This window comes from Haliaeetus leucocephalus, unplaced genomic scaffold, assembly GCF_000737465.1.
Source record: "Haliaeetus leucocephalus isolate CR32 unplaced genomic scaffold, Haliaeetus_leucocephalus-4.0 Scaffold556, whole genome shotgun sequence".
NCBI lineage: Eukaryota > Metazoa > Chordata > Aves > Accipitriformes > Accipitridae > Haliaeetus > Haliaeetus leucocephalus.
This window is the reverse complement of record NW_010972992.1, coordinates 352,447-375,060: the sequence shown is the minus strand read 5'-3', so window position 1 is coordinate 375,060 and position 22,614 is coordinate 352,447. Positions and strand designations below refer to the sequence as shown.

At 49.6% G+C, this 22,614-nt stretch overlaps 1 protein-coding gene across 5 annotated transcripts in view; it reads left to right on the top strand.

Moving 5' to 3' along the window:
- The window catches only part of EPHB2 (EPH receptor B2), an 89,903-nt gene that overhangs the window by 56,034 nt on the left and 11,255 nt on the right, over positions 1-22,614 (top strand). Inside the window, exons 5-11 of one of the 5 annotated variants that reach the window (XM_010577152.1) lie at positions 9,226-9,350; positions 17,053-17,215; positions 17,894-18,002; positions 18,193-18,260; positions 20,759-20,881; positions 21,286-21,533; positions 22,237-22,452. In XM_010577152.1, the coding sequence (XP_010575454.1) occupies positions 9,226-9,350; positions 17,053-17,215; positions 17,894-18,002; positions 18,193-18,260; positions 20,759-20,881; positions 21,286-21,533; positions 22,237-22,452 (1,052 nt within the window). Of the gene's footprint in view, positions 1-9,225; positions 9,351-17,052; positions 17,216-17,893; positions 18,003-18,174; positions 18,309-20,758; positions 20,882-21,285; positions 21,534-22,236; positions 22,453-22,614 lie in introns of all 5 variants that reach the window. The other 4 variants (XM_010577155.1, XM_010577154.1, XM_010577151.1 and 1 more) reach the window with 4 other exon arrangements.

Sequence of the window (22,614 nt, the reverse complement as noted above, 5' to 3'; positions counted from 1 at the left end):
ATTCTTGGTCTCTGTGTACTGAAAAGGCAGAGGTGGGATAGGAGGGAGGTCGCCTTAGGATATTGAAAAGGCAGGGCTGGGAGAAAGGCAACAGCTCCCAAACAGAAGCTCTGAATAAAAGAGGAGGGTGCCCCAGTAGATGTCGTGAGGACTCCTGGTCTTGCCTGGCCAGGTTGAGAAAACCTGGTGTCGTGGGGATAGGTTGGGGAGGGAAACACATGAGCTGCCTAAGAACGCCTCTGAACAGTATAACTCAGAGACGTAAAACCAAGGAGGAAAATCGGCCTATTTTTTTCTCATTCACCCAATACAATTCTTCATTTTGTGATGCCCCCCTGCTGTTTTTTGTCAGTTTTATCATAATGAATTGCCCCAAGCTTTACATAGCAGTTTCACCAATTACACTAATTTCGGGTGCATCTAGGATCTCTCACCCCACTCCCAGCAGGACACGGGGGTTATAGGAAATGCAGAAACAGCCTGGGTCCTGAGGCGTTTGGTCCGACCCTGCATCAGCAGGGAGGTGCAAGGAGTGAAGGAAGCAGCAGTTATCTCCTCCCTTCCCTGAGCTGGGGGGCATAGGTAAAAAAAAACAGCGAAGGTGCACTACGGAGAGGGAACAGCAGCTCTGCACAAGCTGTTTGAGGACTGGGCTGAGTCAGAGAAGTGTCATGTTGGACACACTCAGAGGAATATCAGACCTGAGCGAGGAGGTGGATGCTGTCTCCGTAGTTAAAAGAGATGGTTACTGGCTACTGGGATCAGTTTTGAGGTTTATATTTGAAAAGGAGGTTAACAAAAAATTGGAAAAGCTTCAGAACAGAATCATCAGATTGAAATGTGGGCTGATAAATCTGTGAAGCACTCAAGAAACTCAGTCTACTTAGATAATAGAAAAGAAGACTAAAAGAATATTTTCATGATTTTTCCATTCTTCACAAGGACAAAATTCTGTTTCTAGACTCCTCCTTAATTTAGCTAGCAAAACCAGAAAAGTTCCAGGAGTTGGAAGCTGAAGTCCATAAATTTCAACCTGAAAACAATATGTGCGTTTTAGAACAGAGCAAGTAACCATGAGGAAAACCTCCCAAGAGGCACGGTGGGCTCATCATAATTTGAAGTCCTCAGAGAAAATGGGATGTCTGTCTATAACATATGCACAGGGTCAACCACAAGCATTTCAGATATATTTAACTCACTGCCTGGGTTCTGTTGCCAGTCTTGTGCAGGTGTTCAGACCTGGGTGTTACAGTAGCTTTTCCCAATTTTCTGCAAAATTGACATGTTCTTGCACTGTCTTATCAAGCTGCCTTGGGTTCTGCGGTCAGCGTGACCTTCTTTCAGGTATTGCTGCAATTAGAAAATGCCTATTTCTTCTGGAAAACTCAGAATTTCTTTCCTTCTTGTCTTCTTCCCTTTCCTTCTTTCCCTTAATCTTTTTTATAATTTTCAGCAGGCAAGCCAAAAGAAGTAACTGTTTGATATGGAAGTAAAATACTGGCTACAGCAAGCTGTAGGCTTAGCAATGCTACCAACATGCCCCTTTGTCCATACCTGAGATCAAGCAAATCTTTAGTTAAAGAATCCAAAGCCTCTTGTGGCGGGATCAGCAACAGATAAGCTACCTCTGCTGTGATGGATCTGTGCCACCTGGGGTTTCAGTTTCTCTTAGCAGAGACTGCGTAAATAGCCCTTGAGGCTGGTGGGCATGGAGCTCTCTGGTTCCTTGCCCATAGAAGTATTAGCCGGCATGTCACAGCATCTTCATGGGGCAGCTCTGTCAGAGGGAAACCTGGAGATGATTTTAGGCAAGGATATAAGCCTGTAGAGAGAGATTCATAGTCACAAGTAGGTTAAAATAGGATCCCTTTCCTGAACAAATCATCATTTCTTAATTATCTGGAAGTATATGCTGAGCTATGAGAAACTACTGCTTCTTGTCCTTGGGAGTAGCTGCCCTGCCTCCATCCACCTGGCTGCGTGCCTGGTGCAGAGCTGCGAGAGGCTCTGCCCCATTCACCATCCTCAGAGACTGGCACAGAGATTTCTTCCCAGTTCACACGTCTGTCAGCAGTAACTGCAGGTTGGAAAGCAGAGCCAAAGCACCGTCACACACTCCAGATGCTGTTCTGTAATGCAGGGAGGCTCTGCTGATAGGGATCATTAGCAAAAGCTGGAGTGACTTCAGTTTCATAATCAGGGTCCAGACCACAAGTTTTGGTCTGTTTTCTTCTTGGTGTGGTTTGTTTTTTGGGTTTTTTTTTTTCTTTAGAAGACATGCTTTTTCAAATGCTGAATGTGCTTCAGCTAGAGTGACTGGGAGGCAGGACATGGTGGGGCTGATTTATGGTAATGTGGCAGAGAAAGATTGTGCTTTATGACCAAAAATTGTCATTTTATTTCTGGAGCTAATCAAAAACTAATACAAAGAGGCCTGATAACTAGAGAAGCCCCATCCTTGGGGGTTTAAAGATTTGGCTAACAAAGCTCCACCTTCCCTGATGTGTTGTTGGGATCATCATGCAGCAGACGGGTTGGACCAGAGACTCCAGGGGTCCCATCCCCCCAGCACTTCTGGGATCTGGTGCTACTGGGAACTGAAGGGTACAGTGGGAGAAGAGGGCTTAATTCACAGGTGAATGTCTTCCTTGTCAGCCTTCAAGGCTCTGCTGTCCTCGATGTGGAGGCACCTGAGTCTCTTGGTTCATCCCTTTCCCCAGCACAGTCCCTAGAATAGAATAGAATAGAATAGAATATTTCTGTTGGAAGGGACCAGACCTACAATGATCATCTAGTCCAACTACTTCAGCTAGACATGAGTAATGCACCTAAGCTGATTACCTAGGCCAGAAACACTGACCTAGGAGAGGCTGGAGCACCATGGTGCCTGGGTTACGTCTGTCTCACTGGTAGACTTAGTCCACAATGTGGCTCTGGGACAAAGCACAGCCAGAAGAGGACAGGATGCCTTTCCTTGCCCGTTACCCTTTTGCTAGATTAGAGCATTCGTTCAGGATGTCTATCAGACCCACCCTGACACTGGCAAGACCAACCTTGGGGTGAAGCATTGCTGTCTGTGCTGTTGAAGCTGCTGCACTGCTTTTGGGAAGGTTAAATACTCCATGAGATGAACAGCCTTGCGGCTCTGGTGCTTCTCTTGCCAAATCCCATTGTGACTTTACGTTTCCGCCCCAGTAGGTGTTTGAGTTTTCCTGGGAAACAGTCAATCAAGCAGGACATAAGATCCCAATCTTTCCATGAAGGTGCCTGAATGTGCTGTGCCGTGGGACTTGAGACCTTGCCTGGACGTGTCCACCTTGTGGCATTGAGCCAGCATTGTTTGTGAGGACACTGCTAGTTTAGCTGTCATTACAGCCTTGGGAAAACTCAGTGGTTATACCTGTGGTTTTCGGGGAGGTTATGGGCATGTGGCTCTGCTGGCAAGACCTGAGGATGGAGTACATCTTGAGTCCCATCCTTCCCAAGAGTTTCCAGTAGCTGAGCTCAGGCAGCTTCTTGCACCCTGTGTGGGCTGCAGAAAAGCCAGACAAGAAGAGCTGTCCACACCCCCAGAGATTCATCCTGCAGAGCTGCCCCTGAGCCAGGGAAGTCTGCTCAGCTCCTGGTGGATTAAGGTAAATTGCTGAAGCCCCAAGCCCCAGCCTAGACAAGGGTCTGGCTGTGATCAGTGTTGTGTGGCTGTGTGGACACTTGGGGCAAGGACCGTGGAAGCATCCCGCGCATCCCTCCCGTGCTTCTGCCCCAGAGAGGTCATCACGTGAGAGATGTCGGCTGCCTCTCCTCCCTGTGTGCTGCAAATTTTGTTGCAGCAGGGGACAGGTCACCTGCCTTTTTACATTGGTGGATTTTCATTAAGGTTGTTTTACACTCCAGTGGTGGTTTTGGCTTGGTTTATTTCTCCAGCAATTTGGAGAAGCCACAGGGCTCCACTAAGAGGAATCTGAAGAATCTGAGGCCGTCCCAGATAAAGAGGATATAGAAAAGTGCCTTTCAAGGACTCGAATGATTCATTTTGCCTCCAAGTGACATTGGGGCTCAAGGGTTTCAGTCGTGAAAAGTAAGTTTCCATCTGCTGTGGAAATGAAGCTCTGTTTATTTTTTGCATTGTTGCTGCACACATACACCTGGAGACACCATCCGGATAAATCTGCCTCTGCTTACACATTCATGGGGGTGACATCTCAAAGTGATAGTGGCTCTGAGAGCTGGGATGCTCCAGATCTGATCTCCTTTATGTGTCACAGGGCAGGTCCCTTATCCAGCATCCATTTTCCCCATGCACCTTAATTCAAATACCTTCCATGAGTAAGGGACAACCAGGGGAGCCAACAGCTGAGGGAGTGTCTTTGGCACTGGGCAATTTGTGCCATTGGGCAATTGTCACTAATTTAGGGACCATTTCCAACCTGGAAATGGTCCTGAAATGGTCCCTAAAGCTCTGTTTCTTTTGTCACAAGGGAACAAAGAGAAGTCAGGGTTTGTGGAACAAGGTGACCGATCCCACAGGGCCAGGTTAAATGCTGCCAGTGAATCTTTGGTGTTAGCAGCCCAGCTCTATGCTGGGCGGTCCTGGAAAGGGCTTGGCACAAAGCAGGCTGGAAGAACAAAGACTTTTTTTTTTTTTATTGTGGTCTTTTTTTCAGTTTGTTAAATCTTTGCTTTGAAATACTTAGAAACCCAATGGAGGGAATCTGTCTAGTTTTTTCAGAAACAACAGTTCAGGAAAGTCAGCTTAGATATTTCAAGACTTTTACCATCTTTGCTCAGCTGAGTTCATCACATGTCAGAAAGTGTGTATCTCTCACAGTCTTTTCTGTTGTATTTGTCACTTCACCATGTCCTGTGGCAGAAAAGCTTTCTACATTGTAGTTCAGGCTGGTCACAAAGTGCTTGATGCTTCTGTCAGAGCTGGAGCACACCTTGTGATGAGAGTATCACCAGGTGACACTATCCCAGATCGGATGCTCTTTGTGTTCACTTCAACTGTTTTCATCTCCTTTCTTTTGAGCTATTATATTACATGCATTAAATACTGCTGGGGAACCAAGCGCCTTAGCATAGTCTCTGCCTCTGAAAGTGCTCAGTAAAATTAGATAAGACAGGCAGGGAGTGAAAATGAGACAGGATGGCTAGCCTCATTTTCCAGGTAGAAAATGGCAGTGCAGAAGGGTAATGTGGATTTTTACAAGGTCTCCCATGTGGACTTAGGGGCAGAGCAGAGAATTGCAACCAGCACCTTCCAGCCTTGGAAGTGGTGAAGAGTCAGAAACTCATGGGTCTTCACTAGCTTTGCTGTTGACTGTGAATGAACTGTTTGCTCCAGGGGACAAGAGCTGCCACATACCAGCTGCCTGAGCGTTTGTGTCGCTATCCGGCTAGAAGCTTTTCCCACTGACTAGACTTCAGAAAGTCACTCTGAGGTCTGGCTGACTCCACTAAACTGCTTTCAAACTCAGACATCCAGTCTCAGCCCATCCCTTATTCACAGAGTTGGGAGCCTCTCTGTGCACAAGCTGTTGCCTTCACCTGTGATGAAGATGTGTGATGAGGACCATGTTTGGTAGCATTGCAGCATGCTGCACTCTCTTAGCAAGAGCACAGGCAAAAAATAGAGGATATTAATTGTTCCCATCTGCTTGGCACTCATGAGGCCACATCTGGGGTACTTGTCCACTTTGGGGCTCCCCAGTACTACAGAGACATCAATAAACTGGAGCAGGTCTAGCAGGAGCAGATCACTAGGATGGGCCAGGGGCTGGAGCACAAGACGTGAGGATAGCTGAGAGAGCTGGGTTTGGCCAGCCTGGAGAGGAGGAGGCCAAGGGCCATCTAGCTACAGTCTTCCACTTCAAAAGGGAGTTTAAAGAGAAGACAGAGCGAGACTCTTCCCAGAAGTGCACAGTGAGAGGACAGTAGTAATGGCCTCCAGGTGCGATGGAGGAGGTTCTAATGGGACGCAAGGAAAAGCTTCTTCCCCACAAGAGCGAGGAAGCTGGCCGCTGGTGCTCCAAGGGCCTGTGAGATCCCCATCCCTGAACATACTCAGATCTCAATTGGATGCGGTCCTGAGCAAAGTGATCTGACTTTGAAATTACTCTGCAAGTCAGTTGGACTAGAAACCTCCAGAGGTCACTTCTGACCTAAGGCTTTCTGTGATTTTATTATTGTGCATTTCACTGATGTCTGTGATAACAAGAGCAGTTACTGAGAAGACGCAATGGTGGAGGTTCCTGCCTATCCGGAGACTCTCCTTTGCCCCAGGTGTAGGAAGAGCGCTGAAGTTGCTGTAGTCATTCATCTCACCTGCCTCCTTCCTAACATGCAGTGTATTTGCCTCATTAAGGCTCATTAGATGAGCCCCACCTCATCCATTTGGTTCTTTTTTCTGAGCCAGATGAGGGCAGGTTCACAAAGTACGCAGCTGCCTGGTCCATGGCTGGTCACAAATGATTCACACATGCATGGAAGTGGGAGAAGAGCATCCCAGGGACCTCACTCCTACCTGGAGGGACCTGGAGCTGAAGAGCTTTTCCAGCTGCAAGGTCAGCCATTCACCCTGTGTCTAAATCATGGGATGTTGCCACATCCCAGTTTTGTGGTGAGACAGGTCTGGGTGTGTGCAGCCCCCGTCCTGGAATAGCCTGTGTAAGTGTGGGATCAGTTCCCAGAGTGTGTGCAGCTCGAATGTGCCAGAGAGACCACAGGCTGCATACTCAGTCCAGTCCCAATCCCTTCTGCAGGGCGATCTGTAGCTTGGTCACATCTTCCTTCCAAGGCATTTCTCCACAGAGAGAAATGTTTGTCTTGGAGATTGCAGATGTCCTATGAAATCTGTGTCGATGAGGAAGCAGCAAGCTCTGGCAAGAGCTGACAGGCTCCAGAAGTGTTACCTGTGTTACCTATGTTTTATCTTAACACCGGCATGAGAAACTAATCCCAGGAGTTTGTAAATATGGGCCCTGAAGCGGTGGGACTGGGACGTTAAGGTGGAGGGAAGCAGTGCTGTATGCCACAGAGCAAGGGAACATCTGAGATGATACAGAGAGTTTCAGACTGGTGGGTAATGAGACTTGGCTTAACCAGAAATGGATGGAGGGATTGGCGTTTGGGAGGAGGTGAGGCTTTGGTCTCAGAATCTGTTAGAATCATAGAATGGCTTGGGTTGGGAAGGACCTTTAAAGGTCATCTAGTCAACCCCCCTGCCATGGACAGGGACAGCTTTTGCTACATCAGGTTGCTCAAAGCCCCATCCAACCTGACCTTGAACACTTCTGATGATGGAAGTTCTCTGCCCTCGTTCAGTTTTAGTAAGTGCTGGACAAAACCAGAGATTGCCAACATTTTGCTGAGGCTGACCTGCATTGCACCTTCCTTCAAAGGTGGGGAAACCCAGGGAGATGAAGGGAAATGGTGCAGCAGTGTGGTGGCAGGTTTTGCTTTACTCATACCTGGCCCCTACTCCCCTTGGCACACAGGCATTGAACATCCTGGGAGCCACAGTGCTGTGAAACCAGAAAACCAGTAGTGAAGAGGCAAAGACAGTGGATCATAAAAATGGCTTTTGCTGGTATGCTTTGAGAGGAGTTGCTCAGCTGTAATTCATTACAGTGATGTGCAAGAACATGCTGCAGCCACACTGGTCCAAGTAGTGCAGTCCTACCACTGCTGTGTCTGCAGTCCTCAGCTGGCATGGTTTCTGTCACTGCTTGTGATGCCAAGGGAAACCAGACTGGAGATGGGTGAGAGGTGCTGTGCTTTGTGTGCCGCTCCTCCAAGCTGTTTCTCAGAGCTGTCAAATGAGTTGTTCTATGAAATATTGAAAAGGTTGGACCTGGTAAAAACCCTTCTGAGTGCAAGCCTCTCTGCATCCATTTGTAACCAGGCCTGGCATGCAAGTGATGGGGAAGCTTTCTCGCTACCACTTTCCAGTCCTCTCCCACCCCTGAGGCTTCCCCTCTGCCCTGAAGCTGCTGAAGCAGTGAATCTGTGCTGGCAGGTGTGCCAGGACTAACGCTGTGCTGGAGTTAGCATTCTCCGAGGCTGGGCTGGCACTGGGTGAGGTCTGGGATGGCCTTTGGACTGACGTCCATGGAGGCTGTGTTGGCAGTGCCATCAGCAGGCTGGGTGCAGGGCGGGCAAGGACGTGTGCTCGGCTCACCGGTCTCAGATGCAGTGAAGAGCAGGGAGCACACGCATCCATGTGTGTCAGCCGCTCCAGCAAGGGTGGGGGGCTGTAGGCTGATACCGGCAATGCTGTGGCATCCATGCTATCAATACCTGAGCCAACCGGATTAAAAGCGGTCCAGGCTGCTTGCTCACCTGCCCTGGTCCACAGCAAGCAGGATCAGAGCTGGTCAGAGTCTCACAGGGAGGTGGCAGCTCCACGCTGTGGTCCCTGCCCCATGGACTTGTTAGCACAGGTCCCTGGAGGGCACTTTTCCCAAGGTGCAGCACCAGCCAAGACTGCACTGTTCCTACCTGGCCCTGTGTCAAGCCACGTAGGCAATGCAGGTCAGTGCAAGGGGTGGACAGCTGGCTGGGTTGTCTGAGGAGCTGCTGGAAGGTCCCATTGTGCTCAGTGGGACAAGTGGCGTCTGTGGGTGTGCTATTTCCAGGGCACTCTGACGAGGCGGGCGACTCACCATTGTCAGCATGTCAGGTCAGGTTTGCGTTGCCTGCTCAGGCTGCTGTATGCACCTCCCTTGATTGGCATGTGCAACTTGCAGACCTAGCACACCAAGGCAGAGAGGAGCTGCTTGCTTCCTGCGTTTGCCTCTGCCTCTGCCTTGTAAAGCTTCTCTATGCAAATGTCAAAGTACAAAACCCCCTACTTCCCCATAGCAAGCAGGAAGAATTACGTGTTGCTGGGCTGATAGTCCTTTTCCAGGGGAACAAGGCTGTGTTTGCTCCAACCTTGGGCTCGTTTTGCCTGGGAATGATCTGTTTTCCTGCCTGAGACACTGCCCTAAATGGTTTCTAATGACAAACTCTTAGTGAGCAGTGGAAACATTTTGCTCTCCTCTAACTGCTCTCTACAAACAGCAAAAGCCAGGATCTCCTGACCCCTGGACAGCCCTGCCACTGCTGGAAGTGAATTCAGTAGCTCCAAATAGCAATAATACACCTGCCTGCCTCCAGCCAGGGGATGCGGGTGCTGCCCGTGCAGGCATCTCACTGAGGCCTCTCTCTTGCTCTCTCTTCCAGCTCCTTCAGCTGTGTCCATCATGCACCAGGTCAGCCGCACCGTGGACAGCATTACTCTCTCATGGTCTCAGCCTGACCAACCCAACGGAGTCATCCTGGATTATGAGCTGCAATATTATGAGAAGGTACTGCGGGACCTTGGCAGGGTTCAGCTGTAGGTTTATGGGAAAGGAGGTGGTACAAAGCTTCATGTGAGGGCATAAGACCAGCTACAGCAGTTGGTTGATCAATAGGTTACTTCTCTTGCTGCGGTTGGTCGTGTGGGTGGCAGTGACTGTCAGCCCTTTAGAGCCCAGTGGTGGAGACCCTGTGTAGACACTGCAAATGTGGAAGATCTGCTGGTCTTTCAGGAGGAGCTTCTCCCTTCACCTCTCCAGCACTTGTGGCAGGTGGACCCATTGCAGGGAGACCTGGGTAGCCAGGGTCCAGGGTCTAATTTTTCCCCTTCCCCTACTGGGGCACTGGAGGGGAATGGGTATGGTAGGCAGCATCTAGTCCCAGGCTGAACCACACTAGCTGAGTGACCAGTCTTTGAGATTTTGTATAAACCTGTCCATCAGCATGTTTACACCAAAGGTGAGTTTGACATCTGTGTGCAGCAGCCTGAACTCAGGTGTGGTACCAGGGAGAAGCTGTCCCATACTCCCATGGAGGGTACCTACTGCACTACAGAGTCGGGGGGGCTGATGTGAAGGGGTCGCACAGCTCTGGCTCTTTCATCCCTCAGGAACATGCCCCTTCCACCTCCTTCCTGCCCAGGTGAGCACAGGGACTGCAAGCCAGGGCTGTGCCAGGGTGTCCATCCCATGGGGCTGGAGTTATGTGGCTGCTGAGAGACCTGAAGACCATGCTGATGTTGGTCCCAGGACCTGCCAAGCTCTGTCTGGCTGGTGAACTTCATCTGTGCTACCTGGGGGAGGTGGGGAGCAGGAGATTTCTCCTTCCAGGAATCTGCCCCCTTACACAAGGGCTTATAAACTATACATTAAAAATTGCAAACTAACTAATTAAAAAGCTTTATGATTAAATGGAACTGAAAATATTTTTCCCAGCAGTTGCCGGAAGAAATGATTAATCCCCCCCACTGCCTGCCTGTGACCTATTTTCTCATCACCAAGAGCCAGAGGGAGAACGGGGAGGGGGGGGAGCTTCTTTGTAAGCTGTTAAATAGGTCCTGACCTATATTGCATAAATCACAGCCATTTATTTGACCCTTGGAAATGATCCCAGAATATGTGGCAAGATGGATGAGTAGTTAACAAGACAGATCTGGAAGGCAAGTGGGGTCCTCTCCCCAGGGACCCTCAGCATAGAGATAGAAGATCTCAGGGAGTTCATTCTCCTCCTCTTACTTTCTCTTAATCTCTCCCCCTCTTTCTTTCTTCCCCCTCCCCTCTGTTTTCTGGGGGAGGCTGTAAATAAAGGGAATTTTTGTCTAAAGGGCAAGCTGCTGTTCGTGGTTGGTCTTCGCAGCCAACTGCAAGGTGAGCATCTGCTTGCCCCATTGGCAGAGTTTAGGGCACAGCATGTCCCTGATCATGGGGACAAGTGGCCCAAGCCACACTCAGGCAATGCCTGAAATGGCAGCAAGCTCTCAGGTGGAGCACTAGCCCTGGCAGAGAGGACAACACAAGCAGCCCCACATGCTGGTGCTGAGGCGCTCTCTGTTCTCATATTTCATAGAATCGTAGAATGGTTTGGGTTGGAAGGGACCTTTAAAGGTCATCGAGTTCCACCCACCCTGCAATGAGCAGGGACATCTTCAACTAGATCAGGTTGCTCAGAGCCCCATCCAACCTGACCTCGAATGTTTCCAGAGATGGGGCATCTACCACCTCTCTGGGCAACCTGTGCCACTGTTTCATCACCCTCATTGCAAAAAATTTCTTCCTTTTATCTAGTCTGAATCTACCCTTTCTTAGTTTAAAACCATTACCCTTTGTCTTATTGCTACAGGTCCTACTAAAAAGTCTGTCCCTGTGGTTTTTGTAAGCCCCCTTTAAGTACCGAAAGGCTTCTCCCTGATAAGGTCTCCCCAGAGCCTTCTCTTCTCCAGGCTGAACAACCCCAACTCTCTCAGCCTGTCCTCACAGGAGAGGTGTTCCAGCCCTCTGATCATTTTTGTGGCCCTCCTGTGGACCCACTCCAACAGGTTCATGTCTGTCTTGTACTGAGGACTCCAGAGCTGGACACAGTACTGCAGGTGGGATCTCAGCAGAGCGAAGTAGAGGGACAGAATCATTTGAACCTCTTGGTATATTTTTTTGCTAGTGCTTTGGCTGAAGAAGAAAGACATGTCTTTATCTCCTCCCCAGCCAAGATGTATGTCATTCTCAGAAAGGGATCATTGAGTCAAAGCTTAGTCCCACAGCAAGCAAATCTCAGAGGATTTGGAAACAGGTTAAAAAGGTGGAATAACCAAGAACTAGAGGCAGGGCCTGGCCAATGGCAGCAGGTTTGTCTCTCCCCAAACTCCTCTGTGTGTGTCAGCCTTTACTTTGAAGTCCCAGTTGCATACTCAAGGTCTGATCCACCACTAGTCATCACTAGCCAAGGTCTTCATATGCTTCGTCTGCTCAGTCAAGACCCTCTGCATCTTCAACAACGCAATGACACTATATCCTTCTCTGGCTGCTTGGCAGAGCTGAATCTCATTTTAGTCTAGCCATTGCATTACTGAGTTCTGCAATTGAAAGCCATTTACTTGATCCCTGGGAACAGTCCCAAAATGCACAGCTTTGTATGTGCCATGCTCTTCCCCTGCTTCACATCAATACTGCAATTTGGATGGGGTGTGTGACACATCCCAGGTGTGTTCTCATTCGACTGCCAGTCTGTACAGAGGTGATTTTCTTCCAAAATGTTTCATTGCAAACTGTCCCATGTGCTTCTGAATGCTCAGAAAATATCTCTGGAGCTAGTTAAGTTGTTTCTAGTGGAATTTTTTTTGCGCCAGTAGAAAATTATGTTTTATTAACATGAAAACAGTTCAAATGTAAGGATAGCAGCATACGCATCTTGTATAAAAAGTGTTTCGGCTCTTCATTTTGAATTGATTCTCTTCTATATAAAGACATAAATTAAATTTAAAAAATTGGAATAAGTGGTTTAGCATTAACAGAAAAGAGCTGTTCACAATACCTGAAACAGGTATATTTTTGTTTCCATTTCACAGATTATTTATAACATTGCTATTATTAGATGCTATTAAAAATGCCTGTACAGAGGCAACATTATGATTTTCTTTCACATATAGTTAGAGCAAATCAGTGCAGATTGTTACACAAACACTGAATGACGTGTCTGGTCTCTATGGTCCTCTCCTTAATGTATATTTTTTTTAACCTCCAAGAGGCACCTGCCAATGTTTGTCTTACTAAAAAAGTGAGTGTTGTCTTCATTTAGAAAGGGCATAGTAGTTTTTATCCAAAGTCGCTAAACTCATCCTGGAGTGTGGAAACTGGAGACCCACTGCAGTGTCAGGCACTGCAAAGAATAATTAGGTCTCTTTGTTATGCAAAGTGATTGGGTTTAGGGTATGCTGTAAGTTAGTATTTTGTAATTGTTTGAAGACATTCAACCCATCCATTGTGCCCAGTTCGGTCACTAATGCAAATGTTTTAGAGGCACAGGAGCCCTTTGATATCTCCAGCCAATGCTGAGGAAAGGGCATGGGGTGGCTGGGGGGGTTGAAGGGTTTGGGAGAGGTGACCTGTGGCAGCTGATGGTGGAGGTGGGAGTAGAGCTGGCTGTAGCCTTTGTGGTGCCCAGGAGCTTCTGGCAGGAGCCCAGCATCCCCAGGACTGGGTGTCACCAGGGCTCATACCAAGGACAGCTGGAAGCATTGCTCCCGGGCTGGCTCAGAGGACTTTCTTGGTCTCCAGCCTGCAGTGTTGGACACCAGCATCCCCAAGCCTGGGGCCAAAGCTGCTGCCTGGTGTTTCCCACCTGCCCCAGGATGGAGCGAGAGCTGGGATGCCCCTTCCCCCCGTACTGCCCAAACACTTGGAGAGGGCTTTGTCTGGGGAAGACTGTGAGATCAAGAATATTAAGAGGCAACCTTGCCAGGGAGCCCTGCATTAGGTTTCCTGCAGTCCCAGTCCCTGCCCAGGCTCCATGCTGCTTCTGTCTGGGGCTCAGTTTTCTTGTGAGAGGCATCCAGACACTCTTACCACAATTCACTTGATCAGATACCTGGCTGGGAGGCCAAATGCTTTTGAGATCTCCCCACAAGTCATGCTCCCCATGAGAGTCTGGGAGCTGTGGACCCCATGGATCCACCCCCAGAGTGGCCAGCAGGACCCTGTTACCACATCTGAGCATCCCTCCTAACATACTCGATCCCATGGGGGCCGAAATTCAGATGTGTGTGATGATTTGGCATACAGCCTTGGACTAGCTTTGTACGTGTGGCTCTGTTTGCTTCAGGAACCACAGCAGATTGCTGCTGTGCAGACGCACAGAGGAGCTGTCTGCCAAATTAAGTCGGTTGACATTTTTCTTTGGCTTTTTTTTTTGGCTGATAAAACATGACTTTATAGAAACAATTTTTGCAAATCCTTCGAGCATTTCACAGACTATCTGTGTTTCAAGGAACTCTTTCTTTGTTGATCAGACTTTGGTTTCAGCTTAAATTTGGCTCAGGGAAAGGGGAACCAGACAAGGACTCAAAGTCAAACCTTTGAGGAAATAAGTGTGTTATTTTGAATTAGGATTTCCAAACTCAAACCAAAATCAGCAGGGGAAAAAAAACAAAACAACCAACCACCAAATCTCTGCAAAAAAAACAAGCTGGGAGAAACAGCAAAGGGATTTGGACTTTAAACCACCTGGGATGCCCTGGACCTGCTGGCAGAAGCCCAGAGCGGTGAAAGGGGAGAAGTGTTTGAAGTGAATTGCTGGAGAGGTGATGGCTGAGCAATATGCCAAGAGGAAAGAATAAGTCTGATAAGGGAGGGTGGAGAGGTGTAAATGCTCTTTCCTTGCGGTCTGGGATTAAAAGAGAGCACCACCAGCATTAGCACACCTTTCTGAGATAGACAGACATCAATTTCCCGGGCTATAAACTGTCTTCTAAGCATGCCCATTGCATTCAATTTTAAGTCCTCCAGGAGCAGGGATGAGGTTCCCTCAAACAGTTGGACAAATGATTTTAAAACAACTGTGTTGTTAGTGCCATCCAAGGGCCTGTGAGAATTCATCCAAGCCCTTAAGCACTAAAACTGTAAACATTTCCTGACCCGTTTCTCTCCTAGCCTGCCTGGGAAGGGTCCAAGGGAGTGCTGAGGCCTGATCAGACAAATAAGGCAATCGCTTTTCTGCATGCTCATCTTTTCTTGATCTTTCTTGTCTGTGTATCTGTACTAGAGCTTTTCGTTGTCATTAGTCTAATTTCAAAACAACCCAGTGATACCCAGGCACCTTCAGCACCAGGTCCAGGTGGATAAAACTGGTATTGTAGTTTTCGGAAGAGAAAACTGTTCCTGAATGCTGTTCATAGTGGAGGTCTCCCAGGCATCTGCAGAGCTGCTCTGCATTACCCTGCAGAATGATGTGCTCTTGGCATTTCCAAGCCTCCCAGTTTGACTGCACACTTGGAGAAACACGTTCCTGCCAGACCATTCTCTTACCAGCCGTCCACAGCACAGCACTGCTCAATCAGAAGCTTAATACAAGCAGTTAACTCCATGAATGTTGTCTTTCAGCTGCTTTGCAGCTTTGAGGCAAATAGTCTGCACAAACCCAGGTCATGAGTATAACCCATCTTGCAAATGCCAGTCCACTTGCAATTCTGCTCCAGCACGATGACTAATTGAGAAAGCACCAGGCTCTTCCAGGAACATGAAGAGAACATTGGTTCAACATGGTCTGCTCTATGGAGCCCCGTAGTGAATGACTGTTCTTTGTGGATCTCTAATGTTGCTGGTACTGCAGCTTCTGGCTGTGCAGAAGATTCCCTTGAGTGAAGGCACCAGTGCCTTTCTCAGAAGTGAATGACCATGAAAGCAAAGTCACCAGATAGCTAGCAATGTGGAGTGTGGAAAAGAAAGGAGACCAGCAGCCCCCAAAGGCAAACTCCATCATTTATTGGTGGGCAAGACAACCTCTGACTCATCTTGTGGTCCAGCAGCTGAGGAGGCTGAGGACACAGCCCCCTGTAGGCAAAGGGTGTGCAAAGTTGAGTGCAAGACTCTCCATTGACTTCTGCTTCACCGTTGCCTGCAGGCAGCCAAAGCAGCACAAGGGAGCAACAGCCTGTGCAACTTGCACCTTTGTGTGAGGTTTCCTCGGTTCATCACAAGATGGGACCTTCTGCCTGATTGCCTCTTTGATACCCTCTGTCCTTCAGGAGTCCACTGCAGAAGAATGGTGAGGAGGAGTGGACACTTCGCTCCTCGCTGGGAGTTTCACTCAGAGCTCATGGTAGTACAGTATGAGAAACAATCCCTCCATGCCCCTCTGGTGGCATTTCACAGCTGAGACAAAAGGCCAGTCCTTTGATCACACCTTCAGTCCCACTTGATGGGATTGCAAAAACTGTGTGTCTGACTTCTTCTTTTTGCCAGTTCCTGCCTACTTCTTTTGAGGTTATCATCTCACCTCTCTGGTGAGTCTGTGGGGTGGGAGTCCCTGGGCTTGCTGAGCCCTTTGCAGTGACTTGAAGTTAGGACATCTCAGGGACTTGCTTGTAAACTTGCCAGCTCAGGTTTTGAGCTGTCAGCTGCTGATCTGTTCCAGTGAGTGATCCTGCCAAGGCAGCCTGACCTGCCAGATCAGAGGTGTTACCAGAAAGGATGAGCACTTTCAACATAGCTACAGAAATTTGATTCAAAAATCCATGCTTGTGCCTCCTTTTATAGGGGCTCATACTCACAGCTTGGCTTTCCTAAGATTTTTCTGTTTTCCAGAAACATCATGCTGTTTGCATATATTGCTGCTTTGCACTGACTTTCAGGACTTCATGGCTGCCAGGCACCTGGCCACCTTGCCCTGATCATAGGAGGCACCATGTTCAGTACCACCTTTCATCCTCCTCTGTTGACCTGTTTCTCCATGTCCCTGGGGGGGACAGGGACTGTCTGTTCTCTTGTATAGTGGCTAGCACAGGGAGATTGTGGCCCATCCACTAGTGCTTCTAGATGCTCAGCTAAGGGCATAGTTACTAAGGGCAGTGATGGATCCATCACCTACACAAGTGCAATACCATTTATACCGTTATGATATGACTGCTCAAGTCCTCAGCTAGAAAAACAGCACACAAGGGGTAGGACAGAAATTTGGAAGTAGTTTCACTGTCACTTTTAAATATGCTCTTTGGTTCCCCAGCTTTGAAAACCTACCCATGGTCCTTGGTGAAGCAGACCCTGGGCAGCGGGATGGTAGCAGTACTTCTCCTGAGGTCCAAAACCCTGTGTTCAGCTAGACTTTACCTCCAGCACAGGCAAAGGGAGATGGGGAAGAGCAAATGGAGAGGGTGCTGAGGCTGGATCAGGCACAGGAGGAGGGGGTGAGGAAGAAGGACAGTTCACATCCCCATTGAGCTTAAGGCTTGGAGAAGCGACCTGAGGTTTCTAGCTAACACCGTCATCAGAGCCTTTCCTGAGAGGTGGTGGGTAGCCCGGGGATATCTGTACTCCCATTCCTGCTTCTGTGTCTCCCTGCCGGGAGGCAGGCTCAGAGAAATGACCTGTTTGTAGAGGCCCATCGTCTCCCCATGGTGGTCTCTCCACCCATGCTACCCTGGTCTCCTGTGCTTCCTCCTTCTAGAAATGCAGCGCTTGATTCTGGACTCATTTTTCTGATGACAGATTTCTATTTTCTTGTCAGGATCTGAGTGAGTTAAATTCGACAACAGTGAAGAGCCCCACCAACACTGTGGCAGTACAAAACCTCAAAGCTGGCACCATCTACGTCTTCCAGGTGCGGGCACGTACTGTGGCTGGGTATGGCCGGTATAGTGGCAAGATGTATTTCCAGACCATGACTGAAGGTGAGTCGTGAGCTGCCTCTGCATAAAGGTGACACAGAGTCTAGAGAGACTTGAGAGACTAGAGAGATGGAGATGCACTGGCAGCAGTGCTGGTCCCCTTGCTGTTGGTCCCTTCAAGGGTGCATTGGCAAGTCGGATGCATTTATTCAACCTGGCAAGACCTGGAGAGAGGCATGGGCACTTGGTAGTCCATGCAGGGAATCACATAATCTAGGCCAATTTCTGCCAAGTTTTCTGGCATGGGGGCATGTTCATTCAGTTGGATTTAGAGGAAATGAAATTTATGATTTTCATGTGCACAGCTGTTGATGACAAATGCAGACCTAGGCCTCTGTTTTCTAAATGTGTGCTGCTAAATAAAACAGGCCAAGCCAGTTTTCTGTCCCTGAGGCCAAGGAGCAAGGCACAGCATGCATGCATCCATGGGACTAAACTTACCCACCCAAAAGGCATAGCTCCATCCAACCCTCCTACTGGTGCACATCCCCTGTCGTAGCCAACCTGAGCCATGCCTGGGACAGCACTAGCTGTCCCAGACCAAAACCCTGCCAGGAAGCCTATTAGCAATAGCCATGCAAATGTGGGCAGTGCTCAGGGCCACGCTCTGACCTTGATGAACTTGTTAGCGTGGACCCATCCTGCGCGGCAGTAACCTGTTCCCTCTTCCTTGCATGCCAGCCGAGTACCAGACCAGTGTCCAGGAGAAGCTGCCACTCATCATCGGCTCCTCCGCAGCAGGACTGGTGTTCCTCATTGCTGTAGTCGTCATCATTATTGTGTGCAACAGGTAGGTCAGTCTGAGCGCATGACCCAGGGCTGGGGCTGTGCAAGGGGGTTCTGACTGAAGACAGAGGGTGGCAAGGGTAGGGGAGAGGAGAGTGGGGACAGGAAGGTGAAGGGGGAAAGAGATGTCCCTGGAGTGTGTCTCTCAGTTCTCATGGACCCGTGCTGGTGCTCAGGACTCTCTTTCTTTCCAGAAGACGGGGCTTTGAGCGTGCTGACTCTGAGTACACCGACAAGCTGCAGCACTATACCAGTGGCCACAGTACGTACCGCGGCCCCCCGCCAGGCCTGGGGGTCCGCTCTCTCTTCGGTTTGTGTTCCTGTTCACTCATTCCTTGCGGCATGCGGGGAGGGCTCAGGCCACCTAGCCGGGCAGGCATGTGCATGTGTAGACAGGAGGACCTCCGTGCTGTCTGGATCCCCCACCGGTCCCCTATGATCTAGATCCCTGCCCTGCCTTGTAGAGTCCGTGCTCTCCAGACCTGTGTGCTGTCACATGCCAACCATGCCGTGCGTGCTCTACAACCCCCTGTGACATCCAACACACATCTCTGAAGCCTCACCCTCTTCTGCGGTGCAGCCCCTGCCAACACATCTTGTCTTGCTCCTTCAACTCCTGAGCTCTGCCTAGCTTGCAGGCAGCAGTGAGACCCTTTTCCCAATCTACCCACCTCCTGCAGAGTACTGTCCTTCTGCAGGAATCCACATACCTCGTGGTGCCTTTGCTAGAGCCCATCCCAGTGCTCCCAGAATCCTAGGAGATGTGAGATATATCTATCTATATAGGTATATATATAATACAATATGTAACAATCGCTCGCTTGCAGCCTCCCTCTTCCAACATCCCTGTGTACTCCAAGGCACACCCTCACATCCAGCATTCCTGCTCTCAGCCTCACTGCACACCCTGCCTCACCCCAGTGCCTGCTCCTTCCCCTTATTAACCCCTGGCTGCATGCCCTTTGAAATGCCTTTCTCCTTCCTCACTAGAGACCTGTCGCAATAATCCTGCTTTGTTCGAATCTCAGTTGTTATTTACCTTGTTATACTTGCAGCTTCAGGATTTCTGTCCTTTTTCTACCTTGTTCCTGTACAAACCTGAGCCTTGGTCAGAGAATGGAAAACGTCAGTATTGTTTCAGCACAGGACTCACTATTGCTCCTGCATTTACCTAGGAAACATTTCCCAAAAGGCAGAGCACTGAACTGCAGCTCTGTGCCAGAGCAGCAGTGTGCTGGCTGCATTGCTATAACTTACCAGGAGAAATGACACTCTTCAGGAAAGATTATGTAAATGCAACTCTCAGTTGTTTGTCAGTCCGTGCTGCATGTGTAAACATACATTCACGCTTTCTCCTGGGGTCTGGTGTATAATATGACAGCTTCAGGCTGGGATGGCATTCATAGCTGTGCCTTTACGACTGTTGGAACAGGCTCAATGCCACCAGTTGCAGATGAATTGATAACAGGCCTGGGGTGCCTTTTAGCCACATTGTCACTCAACACACCAGTCCAAGGCACAATCCCTGCTCGGCTCCCCAGCAGTGATTGCTCTGGAGAGGCTACAGCTTAGGGTTAGCAGATTGACGAGGTGCAGAGAGCCTGTAAGCATTGCAGCAACTCCTGTGAATCCTACCAGCTTGCTACTTGTGGAGCTGGGAGTCATGCCTCTGGTTCTGTGTTGGGCTCCTTATTTAGTGAGCTATGAGCTCTGCTCTCCAAATACCCCCAATTTTGGAGCAAGCCAGAGGCCAGTAAAATGAGTATAGGGGAGGACTGCAGCTGTCCCATGGTGTAGGTAGAGTGCGATGTGGCATCAGCAGTCCAACCTCACCAGGTCCCATGGCCATTGCCTTTCACATAAGCATATCGCTGTGTCTTCTGCTCTGCCTAGCAGGAAGAGCTCGGCTTTTGCAATTTCCCCAGTGTCCCCTTCAGCTTGTCTTGGCCATGTCGAGGCTACCAAGACAGAACCCAGCCTCAGGCAGGGTTACCTGTCAGGAGAACAGCGGGCAGATTGGACTGTCTGTCCTGCTTGCAGTGCCCCTGGAAGGGTCACAGACACCCCTGTGGAGGATTCAGTCTGGCTTGATGGCTGTGTCTGTAGTACCAAGTGCCTAGAGCTGCCTCCCCTATAGAGAGAATGCCTGTAGAGAACCAAGAGCAGCATGTGCCTCAGTTTACATCCCAAGGCGGACCTTCCCCATCTCCTGTCTTGAGTGCTGAGCCCAGGTCTCCTCCTCCACCTTCCCATGCCTCTGAGGGAATGGTGTGCTGAGGTGGAAGCAGGACACAGAGGAGGCCAGCAGGGCAGAGCTGCAGTCTCTACAAACGGTCCTCTTGCAGTGTTGCAGCATGATAAGTGTGGTGTGACATTGGTGTGCCTACGCGCCATCTCCTGAGAACAAATGCTTCCCTTGCTTTTCCTCTGGATCTGCTGAAGTCCAGTCCTGCTGCAGAGGATGTGTGGTTCTCTGTGGTCGCAGTTTGCAGTCCTAGCTAATGATGTAGCCCTCCATTGCCCCAACAATGACTTATGGGCCAATATTCATTATAATCCAGCTTTAACAGTCCTGTGCAAACATGGCTCTGCATGTTCTTTGTCAAACTGCTTTGCTGTGTCTGCTTCATGCCCTTGATTATGTGACTTGCTGAGGTAAAAAAGACCCTCACGTGAATAGGTTTCTCTTTTCCTTGATGCCAGCCATCAGTTGTGCCATTTCCATGTGTCTGTCTGACTCTCTCCTTCACCTTTATGCAGTGACTCCAGGGATGAAGATTTATATCGATCCATTCACCTACGAAGATCCCAATGAGGCTGTCAGGGAGTTTGCAAAAGAAATCGATATCTCTTGTGTCAAAATCGAGCAGGTGATCGGGGCAGGTAGGTGAACTGTGAATGTCTGGCTGACCCTCAGCAGCAGTCTCCTTCGTGGTCCCAGGCTTTGGTGAGGATTTAGCCTTCTTACAGGTACTGGGAAGGCTAGTGTCAGTAAGGTCTTATACTTAGCCCCAGCCTGGACTAGCAGGACCAAGGTGGTCCAGTGCTGGAGACAGAGTTCCCATGTGCATTTAGTCCCCTGTCCAGTGCTCCTTACCAATGATAAGTCCACCTGAAGGGAGGTCTTTGGTGTGGAGTGAGGGTGGAAGCACAGATCGGATGATGGGTGGTCAGCTCAGGGGCATAGCAGGTGGGCACGGCTGGAGCCGGTGGGAGCAGGGTCCCTCAAGGAGAAAGGCAGCGGTCTGGGAGGCTGACAAGCCCTACCTGTTTCCTTCTGTTCGCAGGGGAGTTTGGTGAGGTGTGCAGTGGGCATCTCAAGCTTCCTGGCAAAAGAGAGATCTTTGTGGCCATTAAGACCCTGAAGTCTGGTTACACAGAGAAGCAGAGACGGGACTTCTTGAGTGAAGCCAGCATCATGGGGCAGTTTGACCACCCCAACGTCATCCACCTGGAGGGAGTGGTGACCAAGAGTTCACCGGTGATGATCATTACTGAGTTCATGGAGAACGGCTCACTGGACTCCTTCTTGCGGGTATGAGATCCCAGGAGCATGCAGCTCCAGAGACTGTGTTGGGCTGGAGGAGGACTGGAGGGGATTCCCTTCCCTGTGCCAGTATAACAAGTGCCCTTCACGGCCCAGCATCCCCTGCCACTGGGGCAGCTGCTGCACAGTCCAGAGGTCTGTGTCTCAGGAACAGAGGTGGAGGTGGCACCAAGGCTGTCATCTGTTATGTGTTTCTGTCCACTCATACTAGCAAAAGGCGGTGCCTGCCTGTACACATGCCCACAGATGCATGTGCAAACTCTGCCTCTGTGGACAGGGAGGGGCAGTCTGACATAGCTTTAACACAGCAGGACTTCACCTCCAGCTGCTCTGTCTAAATATTTATAGGTCTGAGTTTGAAATGGATAATTCGCTGTGATGAAGGGAGATAACCTGCTTAATAGGAATAGATTGCCCCTTCTGAACCCTCCTGTGCAAGGTGTGGCAGATCCACCACCTTTGGATGACAGCAGCCATCGGTAGTAATGACCAGAGGGTGCATGAGGGTGACTTCCAGCCCCTGTGAGCTCTCCACTCTCCACCCTCTTGCTTTTGAGAGGGAACGTATGTACTCATGGCATAGTTGTGTCCTGACAAGCAGCATAGAAAGAGGCTACTGGCTGTTTGCTGGACAGTGGCGGGTTGTGAATTCGCTCCTCTCACGTGGACTCTTTCCCTCTCTTCCCCTAAGCAAAACGATGGGCAGTTCACAGTGATCCAGCTGGTGGGGATGTTGCGGGGTATTGCAGCAGGCATGAAGTATCTGGCCGATATGAACTACGTGCACCGGGACCTGGCTGCCCGCAACATCCTGGTGAACAGCAACCTGGTCTGCAAAGTGTCTGACTTTGGCCTCTCCCGTTTTCTGGAGGATGACACCTCTGATCCCACCTACACCAGTGCACTGGTAAAGCTGCTCTTCCAGAGAGGGAGGGATGGGTGGTGAAGGAAGGAGTCAGGGAGAGAGAGGGAAGGGGGGAGATCCCCCCCTTGACATGGGGAGCACTTTTTCAGGGTGCCAACAATGGAAATAAGGTGCCAGATGGGAAAGACCAATTAAATGTACCAA